This window comes from Lipotes vexillifer, unplaced genomic scaffold (genome assembly GCF_000442215.2).
Source record: "Lipotes vexillifer unplaced genomic scaffold, Lipotes_vexillifer_v1.1 scaffold40, whole genome shotgun sequence".
NCBI lineage: Eukaryota > Metazoa > Chordata > Mammalia > Artiodactyla > Lipotidae > Lipotes > Lipotes vexillifer.
The window spans coordinates 2945190-2957833 of record NW_006771578.1 but is presented as its reverse complement, the minus strand read 5'-3'; the positions used below and the strand labels follow the sequence as shown (position 1 = coordinate 2957833).

Sequence of the window (12644 nt, the reverse complement as noted above, 5' to 3'; positions counted from 1 at the left end):
CCCAAAAAAAAAAAAAAAAAAAAAAAAAAAAGACTGATAATATCAATTATGATGGTAAATGAAATTATAAATTCCCTCCTTCGCTGATGAGGGGTGTGTAAATTGTCAAAAACTGTGGAAAAATGTTTGATATTATCCACTAAAGGTGAAAATATATATATACATCCATGCCCTAAAAATTCCATTCCCATGTATAGATACAGCATTTACATAGCATTATTCATAATGGCCCAAAATGTACATTTGGAAATAACTCAAATGTACATGAACAAAATGGATAAATGGATAAACTATGTCAAATCATATACTGAACACTAAATAGCAATGAAAATATACGGAAATTAATTTACATACAATTTGGTCATATTTCACAAATATAATGTTAAGCAAACGGAGTCAGACACAAAAGAATAAGCACTGTATGATTCCGTTTACAAAATTTAAAAATATTCAGGCAAAGAAAGCTAAAGTGTAGTGTTGAGGAATAAATATGTAAATTGTAAAAGTGGAAAGAAAATGTAATACATAGTGCCACAGTGTTCTAGTTCTTGATTCGAGTAGTGTTACACAGATATTTGCTCCACAAAATATCACTGAGTGGTACATTTTTGTTTTGTTCACTTTTCTATATGTGCCATGACTCACAATAAAAAGGTTTTAAAAAAACAAACTGAGTAAGGATTCCTTGTCTTCCATCCCAATGTGGTGGACACTTAATTTTCCCTCAAATAAGCAAATTATTATCTTTATTCCTTGCATTTTTTTCATCCCTATAATCTAGACACACACACACGCGCACACACACACACACACACTTTCCTTACCTCAGTCAGGTTCTGCAAAATCCAGGCCAATCTCAAAGAAACATGCTGGGTTGTGAAAGTGAACAAACTGGCTGCTAAAAATCGTTTACTTCTAGTTAAAAAGTGCAGCACTCGGCAGGAACTGTGTATGAGCTATTTTTTAAAAAAAGATATTTTAGGAAAATGCATTTAATGGTGTTTGATGTTTCTATATTAAATTTCATACACATGCAAACAAACCCAATAGTAAACAATTTATTTAACTACTTATAAAGTGTTCTCAGCACTTAAGGAGATCAAGCAAAGCACCCTAAGAGGACAATTTGCATTCTAAAATATGAAATGTGACACATCTACTATGAACTTCTTTAGCAAACACTAGAGGCTCAAGTACTCATAAAAGTCTTTTTAAAATAACTATTTTCTACCTCTTTACCTATTTTTAACTATGGAAGTAAAGGTAGAGAGTCAAGGGAGAAGGTTATTTTTTTATTAGAAATATATTTTTAATCAAGTTAGTATTAACCCAGAGGGAAGCTCCCCTACACATTAAGTGCTTAAAATTTGGGATAAGAGATTTTATTTAATACTATTTATATTTATCTAATGATTGAAGACGAAACATACAGTTTTCAATGTACTTCTTTGTATGCAAAACCTTTAACTGAAAAAAAAAAAAAAAGCCTTATACAGAAAACTAGCCTTGAATTTTAAGGTTTGTAAGACATACTAAAAAACCCCCAAAAAACCACAACAAAATAAACCCTTATCCTGCTACCTAACTAGAAGGATGCAGATGGACAATTTAACTTCTGAAACTGATGTTTTACAAAACATTCATTTATAGAGAATTTAACCTACTTTATGCATTTTTTCCTATTATTCCCACCCCTCCCCAAAATAAATGGAAAGATTTTGGTTTATTTATTTAAAATAGAAATAAATTTATTTTTCTTTCATTTTTAGCATGATGCATCCATCAAGAAATGTGTAGACTCAGTTCTCTCTACATTTCAGTTTTGTCCTTTTTTTTTTTTTTTAACAATGAGGCTCATTTTAATTTTTTTCACCTTTTTTTCCTTCTGGTGAAAACCTTTATGCTCTACTCCCTTAGCAAATTTCAGTTATACGATACAGTATTATGAACTAGTCACCATATTATGCATAGATCCCCAGACCTTATTCATCGTTATAACTGAAAGTCTGTACCCTCCTTTTCACCCTGTTCAGTACTCAAACCTTCTGCACTTCCTTATATTTTACATTACTTATTAAATGTAAGACTTTTTTAAAGTATTTAAGGTGAACACCCAGAATCCGTCTTCTGATGTGTTATATGTTAAGAAACATTTCGAACTGAAATGAGTTCTTCTTCCATAAGCAACTATACTTTTCTGTATAAAAACTTAGATTTAGGATCCTTCAGGGATCTTCTGTTAAAATGCAGATACTTTGGCAGGGGTACACAAAAAGTACTAAGAGTTCTAATACCTGCACTTTTAGTCAACATATGAACGAGGAACACTTTTGTTCATATATTTAACAAATATTTATTGAGTACCTTCCATGTACCAAGAGGTGCGCTAGGTCCTGAGAAAACAGAGTGAACAAGAGGCAGAATCCCTGCCTTCTTGAAATTTACATTCTAGTGGGAAGAGACAGACAAATACGTAACCAAATCAATATATGAGATAATCTAAGAAGACACTGGTTGTAAGATGAACCACTATTTAACGTACTAGCAAAAAAGAAAAAAATCCTGCTAGTTAAATTATGACATAATTGTAAGATATAATTTATGGTTAAAATGACCAAAAAACCCCTGATGATTAAAAAATGTATCCTAGTTAAAAATCATCCTTTTCAAAATTGGAAAAAAAAAATGTATGTCTTATAACTCATACATTGCTGGTGGGAATGCAAATGGTACAGCCACTTGGGGAAAAAGTATGGCAGTTTCTTATAAAATAAAACATGCAGTTACCCTATAACCTAGCAATCATCCTCTTGGGATGATTTATCTCAGAGAAATGAAAACTTATGTTCACATAAAATTCCATAAACAAATGTTCATAACAGCTTTATTTGTCATAGCCCCAAACTGGAATTAGCACAGATGTCCCTCAACAGGTGGTACATCTGTACCACTGAATACAACTCAGCAATACAGAGGAAACAAGCTATTGATACATGTAACAACCTGCATTCTCCAGATAATCATACTAAGTGAAAAAAGCAAATCAAAAACATGTTTTATGCTGCATGATTCCACATATGTAACATTTTTGAAATGAGAAAAATGTGTAATGGAGGACAGATTAGTGGTTGCAAGGAGCTAGGGATGGGAGAGGGTGGGGAGGTACACAGGAGAGCAGTGGATGTGGTTATGAAAAGCAACATGAGGGAGGGATCCTTGTAGCGATGGAACAGTTCTGCATCTGTTCATCATCCTTGCGGTGACAGATATGTGAACATATGGAAAAAACTGTACAGAAACTAAAACACATACACATACCTACAGATGGAAGTGAGTACAAGTAAAACTGGGGAAATCTGAATAAGATCTATGGATTATATTAATGTCAATATCCTGGTTGTAACATTATGCTATAGTTTTGTAAAATGTTACCACTGGGAGAAACTGCAAAGCCTGTAAGTGATCTCTATTATTTCTTACAACTACATGTGAATCTACAATGACCTCAATTAAAACTTCAATTAAGAAATGTACATCTCAGAGTCTCTGAAATTTGATGAGTGCTGTGAAAGAAATAAAGGACAGTAATAGAGATCGGATTGTGGGGGTGAGGAGTGCTACTATGAATAGGATGGCAGAGAAGGGCTCCCACAGAGGAGGTGATGGTGAGGCTGGGCCCTGAAGGATGAGAAGGATCCAGCCATGGTGGCAGAGAGAGCCCCTTGCAGATACGAGGGCCTTCAGGTAAGAAAGGGCTTGAGGGCTGACAAAGCTGGAGCCTAATCCTTGGCAACTTCAGGGAGAGAGGGGTCTGGGAAGGGGTCAGAGCTGGGGACAGGGTCAAACTCTGGTAAGAAGTTGGGACTTTTATGCTAAAAGCAAAGAGAAGCCTTAGCGACCAACAGGCAAGAATCGGAACAGTGAGAGGAAGCATGGGTTCCTGGCGTGACTGGAGGAAACTGTGGTGCCAGGAGATTGCCACCACGCCCCAATTACTTCACCACTTTGCCTGCGGGTAGCCTTGGCTAAACGCATGACCTTGGTGCCCGCTCTGGCACATCCTCCCTAAACATTTCCAAGAACCTGAGTCAACAGACCATAAGCATCTGGAAAAGGATGATCATAGGGTAGGGTTCCTTCACTGGCAGGACCAGCTCTGCAATTTTGTGTGCTAAACTCCATGAGTCTGTTTATGTGCATTTCTCTGCTAAGAGAGGACAAAACTTATATCATATACCTGTTCAATATCAAGTAGACAAGTGCTTTAAATGCTCAGTTTTGTGCTTCATGTCAGTTTTTCATCACGATTTGAGATCTGGGGCTTACACTACAGAAATAAATGTTTTCACAATTTATTTTAAAAGGAATAAAAGTTTTATTAAACACCTCACTAACTTAAGGAACATCTAATGACTTGACCTATTAAAAACTAAAATTATATATTAAAGTATAACACTGCACATTATAAATAGTATAATTTTAAATTATATCATTCAAAGTTCACAATATTTCCTTAAAACCACTTTCAACTCTCTTACTCCATCTTTCCCATAAACAGCACCTCTCAGTATTCAGCCTCACAAGTTATTAAAGCAAGGTGCATTTTTATATATCAAACTAACAAAAAAAATCATTGTGGGTGAGCCTATGGCAGATTTGTTTCACTCATGCATTGCTGTCATATTCTATAATGTATTCAAGTTTGTTTTCATATAAAATTAATGTCTCCGAACACTTATCAAGGAAAACTGATGCTGCAGACACTCCCCATGCACCACCTGGCAGGGGCAGCCTAACTGAGAAGGCATTTAACTGTACGGCATTAGAAGCATTAAAACAATCAATATGCAATATTGATTGTAAGACCAAATATTGCAGGTTTCAACATATTTGAGGAGCTGGAAAATTGTCTCGCTCTTTAACTCGGTAGTCTCACACTTCGGAGTGAGATGCTACTACGGCTGTCACTGAAGTCATCAGCAGCATCATTTGCCAGGCATCATGGTGAAAGCTTGTGGCAGTCAGCTAGTTATCTATCTCAACATCCATTAACCATTTTTATAGCAAAAGATGATAAAACCTGGACATAGTCTGTATCTTTTCTGGACATAGTCCGTATTTTTTCGATTTCTCCAGGAATGGAAATGAATTCTCACTAACTTGTGAACCTCTGGTCCACCCCAAACCTCCTCAGCAGTTCCTGATGTGCAGCTGTTAAGGACTTCGGTCCACCAGCACGCTCTTGGGTGACTACTATTAAATTTCACTGGGGTGGGGAGTGTGCATGTGTGTATTCTCTGCTTAATGTCCTAAGACATCATCAGTAGATGATACAATTCTGCCTACGGCTAAAGGACATTTACAGGAAAAAACAGTAACATCCAAATCACTGAACATAAGAAAAAGATTACCTTCATTAAAAGAGAACTATTCCAAGATTTTACAAGTTCAATAGCTCTTAGGTCTTGCCAACTAATGAAGTTGTGGAAATGCTTTCCCGTTTTCCTAAGAAAAATGGAAACAGTATTTTGAGACTCAATATAAATTAGGGACTATATTATATAAAAGATATGTCACAAGAGAAAACAAAATTAGAAGCCAAACTGTAATTTCAACATATGATTTAATTAATTGGGGCTTTCTGAATGCCTTCTTCTCTTTGATTTGATAAATTGAACACACTTTGTAACAATTATATGATGTACAGTAAAACATTTTAGATCAGATTCTATCCAAAATATATTTTTTGAAGCATTACAATGTATACACTTCCAAAAACAAAACTGATGAAAAGCCTTCAAAGACTTGCTTATACAATTTTAAAAGCAAGATAAGGAAGCCAATACTTTCTCTTTTCATTGTACTTATCTTAATATACACAATCAGATAAAAAACTTCTGGACCTGCAGAACAGCTAAAATGTAGCCTGAGCCTGTTTTTTTTTCTTTATTAGTTTATTTATTTTTGGCTGCGTTGGGTCTTTGTTGCTGCACATAGGCTTTCTCTAGTTGCAGCAAGCGGGGGCTATTCTTCGTTGTGCTGCACAGGCTTCTCATTGTGATGGCTTCTCTTTTTGCAGAGCATGGGCTCCAGGTGCGTGGGCTTCAGTAGTTGTGGCATGCGGGCTTCAGTAGTTGTGGCATGTGGGCTCAGTAGTTGTGGCTCGCGGGGTCTAGAGCACAGGCTCAGTAGTTGTGGCGCATGGGCTTAGTTGCTCCGTGGCATGTGGGATCTTCCCGGACCAGGGCTCAAAGCTGTGTCCCCTGCATTGGCAGGCTGATTTTTAACCACTGCACCACCAGGGAAACACCTGAGCCTGTTTTATACCTCTCAACTTTAGGACTGGTTGAGCCCCTGACTGGCAACCTACCCAGGCTTCCCAAAATTTGTCCAAGAGAAAGAAATTCAACAAACTCTGGGTTGATACTACAATAAAAGCACAGCACTAAGAAATAGAGTAGAAATAAACCCTTTTTCCTTTGAGGCTCCTACACATCAACCACTGCCATCCACTCAGCTTCAACATCTAGCCCAGGCTGGCCTTCTGTGCTCCCTCCAGGCCTCCTCCTATATGACTGTGACCACGTTCAATTCCCAAGACTGTCATTTCCCACTCTTTTTAAGCAGTCCTCACCCATGGTCACATCCTCAACTCTATCACCTAGAAACATTCTACCACGAAATTCTATCACTTTGCTATACACCTGAAACACACAAAACAACAGGTTAATGATAGGGAAATGCCCACAGTATAATATTAAAGGGAAAAAAATCAGGATAAAAACTTTACATATATTGCAATCCCAATTTGCTAAAAAATAAATAAATAAGGCAAATTAACCAAAAAGAAAAAGAAAAAGAAATCCTAACATTCTAATATATCAGTCAATACTTCTTGCTATTATTTCAATTCTCCCAATCTTACTCCCTAAATACCTTCCCTTCAGACTTACTGCATCCTTTAATCCCTCAAACCTTCCCTTTCCTTCTTACCAAGCCCTCCTAGGCTTACTTTCCTACTAGGCTTACTTATATGGTCTATTACTTTAATAACTTGCCTTCATACACTCTCTATCCCTTGACTCTCTATTTTTTAAATTGTGGTAAAATATACATAACATAAAATTTACCATTTCAACCATTTTTAAGTGCACAGTACAGTGGCATTAATGTTGTGTAACCATCAGCACTATTTCCAAACACTTGGGCTGTTTCCACCTTCTTACTACTGTAAATAATGCTGCTATAAACACTGCTGTACAAATATCTGAGTCCCTGTTTTCAATTCCTTTGGGTATATACCTAGGATTAGAATTGCTGGGTCATATGATAATTCTGTGTTTAGTTTCTTATTTATTCATTTATTTTTGGCTGCATTGGGTCTTCATTGCTGCATGTGGGCTTTCTCTAGTTGTGGAGAGCGGGGGCTACTCTTTGCTGTGGTGCGAGGGTTTCTCATTGTGCTGGCTTCTCTTGTTGTGGAGCACGGGCTCTAGGCTCATGGGCTTCAGTAGTTGCAGCACGTGGGCTCAGCAGTTGTGGCGCATGGGCTTAGTTGCTCTGCGGCATGTAGGATCTTCCCGGACCAGGGTTCAAACCTGTGTCCCCTGCATTGGCAGGCGGACTCTCAACCATTGCGCCACCAGGGAAGTCCCCTATGTTTAGTTTCTGAGGAACTGCCAAACCATTTTCCACAGCGGCTGCACCATTTGACATTCCAGCAACCAGTATATAAGAGTTCCAATTTTTCCATATCCTCACCAACACTTGTTTACATTTTAAAAATTATAGCCATCCTGGGAGATGTGAAGTGGTATCTCATTGTGGTTTTGATTTGCATTTCCCCAATGACTAATGATATTGAGCATCTTTTCATATGCTAGTTGACCATTTGAATACTATTTAAACCCTTTGTCCATTTATGAATTAGGTTTAGGCTTTGCTGTTGTTGCTGAGCTGTCAGTTATTTATATTCTCTGGATATTAATTCTTTATCAAACATATGATTTGCAAATATTTTCTTCCATTTTATGAGTTTTCACTTACTTTAAAGTGTCCTTTTTTTTTTTTCTTTCTGTTTTTCACCTTTATTAATGGGATCACAGCATTCACATATATCATGAACATGGTACATCTTTTTCCTTTAGTGATCCAAACGATCACGATTATCGTTACTACAAATCAGAGAAGTGATTCTCCTATTGTTATTTTTTAATAAATTTATCTATTTATTTATTTTAATTTAATTATTTTTGGTTGCGTTGGGTCTTCGTTGCTGCACGCGGGCTTTCTCTAGTTGCAACAAGCGGGGTCTACTATTCGTTGTGGTGCGCAGGCTTCTCACTGTGGTGGCTTCTCTTGTTGAGCACGGGCTTTAGGCACGTGGGCTCAGTAGTTGTGGCTTGCGGGCTCCAGAGCACAGGATCAGCAGTTGTGGCACACTGGCTTAGCTGCTCCGCAGCATGTGGGATCTTCCCAAACTGGGTCTCGAACCTGTGTCCCCTGCACTGGTAGGTGGATTCTTAACCACTGTGCCACAGGGAAGTTCCTCTCCTGTTGTTTTAGTCCTCCATCTTAAATTACAAACCAAACATGCCAAGACACATACTTTCCATATTACATGCTTCAGTCAGTTTTCAGATATCTAACTGTAGATTTAAGATATCAATGGCTATAAATTTTTTCAGACTTTTTTTTTTTTGCAGTACGCGGGCCTCTCACTGTTGTGGCCTCTCCCGTTGTGGAGCACAGGCTCCAGACGCACAGGCTCAGCGGCCATGGCTCACGGGCCCAGCCGCCCTGCGGCATGCGGGATCCTCCCGGACCGGGGCACAAACCCGTGTCCCCTGCATCGGCAGGCAGACTCTCTACCACTGCGCCATCAGGGAAGCCCTCAGACATTTTTAAAATGCAAATTATACGTTATGTCAAAATAATTTCAGCATGACTTTATTTCTTATTATTCTGTATTAAATTTAGGGCTCTTCTCAGTTTCTACTTTGGACAGTTCCAATAGCTAAGAAAACTAAAGAAAAATTACTCATCCTAAGTAGAAGAAAATATCTTGATAGTATTCTTGAATGCACAAAAGTTTTTAATTTTGATAAAATTCAACTTACCTATTTTTTTCATTTGTTAGCTGCACTTTTTCTTTTTTTAAAAAAATCTTATTTTGGCCATGCGGCATGCGGAATCTTAGTTCCCCAACCAGGGATTGAACCCGCGCCCCCTTCTTTGGAAGCACAAAATCCCAACCACTGGACTGCCAGGGAAGTCCCTGTTAGCTGTACTTTTGATATCATTTAAGAAATCATTGCTGGGGCTTCCCTGGTGGCGCAGTGGTTGGGAATCTGTCTGCCAATGTGGGAGACGCAGGTTTGAGCCCTGGTCTGGGAGGATGCCACATGCTGCTGAGCAGCTGGCCCCATGAACCACAACTACTGAGCCTGCGCTCTGGAGCCCACAAGCCACAACTACTGAGCCTGCACTCTTCGAGCCTGTGAACCACAACTACTGAAGCCTGTGCTCCTAGAGCCCGTGCTCCACAACGAGAAGCCACGGCAATGAGACTGCAACGAAGCGTAGCCGCCACTCGCTGTAACTAGAGAAAGCCCACGGGGCAGCAATGAAGACCTGACGCAGCCAAAAATAAAATAAACTAATAAGTTTTTTAAAAAAGTCATTGCTAAATCCACAGTAATGAAGATTTCCTCTGTTTTCTTCTAAGAGTTTTATAGTTTTCTGTTTTAAAGTCAGTGTTTGATCCATTGTTTTAAGTTAATTTTTGTATGTGGTTTATGGTAAGAGTCCAACTTCTTCCTTTTGCAAGCGGATGTCCAGTTTTGTCAGCATTATTTGTTGAAGAGACTGTTCTTTCCCCAATGAATTGTCTTGGTGTCTTTGTTGAAAACCAACTGACCATAAAGGTAAGGATGTACTTCTGGCTTACACAGGGCCTCAAGGTGAGCCAGTTTCCCTATTGTCTGGTCATGGCTCCCTGGTATAAAACCAAGTGACCACCGTATTAGTTTCCTTGGATTGCCATAACAAAGGTCACAAGTTGGGTGACTAAAACAATAGCAATGTATTGTCTCACGGTTCTGGAGGCTGGAAGTCCAAAATCATGGACTTAGCAGGGCTGTCCTCCCTCTGAAACCTGCAAGGGGATCCTCCCTTGCCTGGGAGGATCTGGTAGTCTGCAGCAATCTTTCCTCCTCCACACGGTGTTCTCCCTGTGTCTGTCTTCACATGGCAGTCTTCATATGAGGAAACCAATCATATTTGATGAGGAGGCCACCTCATCCTGCATTATGATCTCATCCTAATTTAAATAATTACATCTGCAATGACCCTATTTCCAAAGGTTACGTTTTGAGGCACTGCTGTTGAGTTATTTCCCCCAAATCTCCTTCGCTCCTAAGTGTGAGATTACTAAGTCAAAGAGTAAGACAATTTTCCAGCTCCTCAAATGTGATGAAACCTGCAATATTTGCTCTTATAATCAATACTGCATATTGACTGTTTTAACACTTTTACTGCCACACAGTTAAATGCCTTCTCAGCTAGGCTGCCCCTTCCAGATGGTGCATGGGCAGTGTTTAGAACAACAGTTTTCCTTAATAAGTATTTGGAGACATTAATTTTAGATGCAAGCAAACATGAATATATTATAGAATATGAGAGTAATGCATGAGTGAAACAAATCTGCCATAATCTCACACACATTGATTTTTCTTTTTGTTAGATTAAGGTATAAAAATGCACCTTGCTTTAATAACTTGTGAGGCTGAATACTGGGAGGTGCTGTTTACAGGAAAGACAGAGTAATTAACGGAGTTGAAAAGGTTTTAAGGAAAGGCATGAATTCTGAACTGTATGGTTTTATACAGTTTTTGGTTTTGTTTTTTGTTTTTGTTTGTTTGTTTTTTTCTGTACATGGGCCTCTCACTGCTGTGGCCTCTCCCGTTGCGGAGCACAGGCTCCGGACACGCAGGCTCAGCGGCCATGGCTCACGGGCCCAGCCGCTCCGCGGCATGTGGGATCCTCCCAGACCGGGACACGAACCCGTGTCCCCTGCATCGGCAGGTGGACTCTCAACCACTGCGCCACCAGGGAAGCCCTATACAGTTTTTATAATGTGTAATATTATACCTTAATGTTTAATTTCAGTTTTTAACAGATAAATTCAAACATTCCTTAAGTTGAATAATTACTTAACTCAGGTAAGTGAGATTTTTTAAAGTTTTATTCCTTTGAAAATAAGTGTAATAACTCTAGAAATCTGGTTTCCCACTCCTCAGGGATTGCCATTTCTTCCTGGCTGAGGGCTGGAGCTGTCAATTTGTGACTTTTCCAAACTACTTTGGCAAAGTATGTATTCCTCGTTGGTGTGAGGTCGCTGAAGTTTCTGAAACGTCTGTTATGTTTTCTCTGTGATCGGCTAGTGATCTGACAAACATTTTCTAAAATGTGTGGTCTTGCAAACCCCCAAAAGATACTGGCCCTTTAAATCTTCCAACAGACGCTGCCAAAGGAAGCAACTGCAGCTGAGAGGGCCAGAACCTAGGTAAGCATCTGTGCCAATTCTGCAGGGCATTGCAAAATCTACCAAAGTACATAGGCCCACATTTTTGTAGGACAAAGTTCTCAGCCCTCATTCCTGGAATGTGGGCCGCTTTCCCCACATGTGCAGTAGGGCTGAAGAATGGAGGCTGGTGGCTGGTTTGCACATGTCCTCTCTTACCCAAGGATAGCAGCCTCTACCTTTATCCAGCAGTCCCCTAGCTGTTATAAGGTCGGATCAGGTTCCAGAGTTCTGAAAGAGCTTATTCCAATCTCTCCAAATCAACAGTTGCTTTGGTGGAGGGACCAACCCCTATAGCTTCCCACTCCACTATTTTGGTGATGTCACTCTCTACTCCTTGACTTACAAGTTAACTATGTACCTTTTCAATACCTAATCTGGGATTAATCTAACTTTCTTCTGGGTTCACTTTCAATGTCAGAACCATTGAGAGGAGTTGGAGGAAAGTCCCATAGCCTTGTGAATTGGTACCATACCTATGAGATACAAGCTCATTTGCTCTCTCAAAGTCACTTAAAATGATGAAAGTCTCTCCCTTGTCCCTAATTAGTTTCCTCTCCATTCCCCACCAATGGCACATCTAACTTTTCACTAGATTTCTCAAGCCCTAGGCCATCACTTGCCTCCTGTTTCTCAAGGGAAGTAAAGGACACAGGGAATGACTTTCCTCAACTCTCTACTCCTCCAGCTACACCTACAGCGATGGTGCATCTCACTCTTGGGTCAGAGGAGAAGCTTTCCCTCTCCAAGTCTAAGCCTGGCACCTCCACCTGTACTCTCTTTATCCATGCCTTCCTGTCTCTTCTATCACTTCATTTCGCAAACATTCCTGCAACTGTCTTCTCTAAACTTGCTTAAATCTCCCCATCTTTGACCCACAATACCTCCCCACCCAACTAAGCCCTTTAGAGTTTCCATATCACTTCCTACTGTCTCAACTACATACAATTCAAATGCAATTTAGATTCCCAATCATTCATGAAAATTACATTCACTACGTTCATCAATGTAGTTATTTATTTATTTAGTATTGCTTTCTTTTTTTTTTTTTTTTTTTTTT

The 12644-nt window shown here is 39.1% G+C and overlaps 1 protein-coding gene across 1 annotated transcript in view; it reads right to left on the bottom strand.

The window, feature by feature from the left end:
• Positions 1-12644, bottom strand: part of GK5 (glycerol kinase 5) — an 80093-nt gene that overhangs the window by 33263 nt on the left and 34186 nt on the right. The window contains exons 4-5 of the mRNA XM_007446953.1: positions 5412-5505; positions 825-956 (exon numbers count right to left, since the gene is read on the bottom strand). Of these exons, the coding sequence (XP_007447015.1) occupies positions 825-956; positions 5412-5505 (226 nt within the window). The remainder of the gene's footprint in view (positions 1-824; positions 957-5411; positions 5506-12644) is intronic.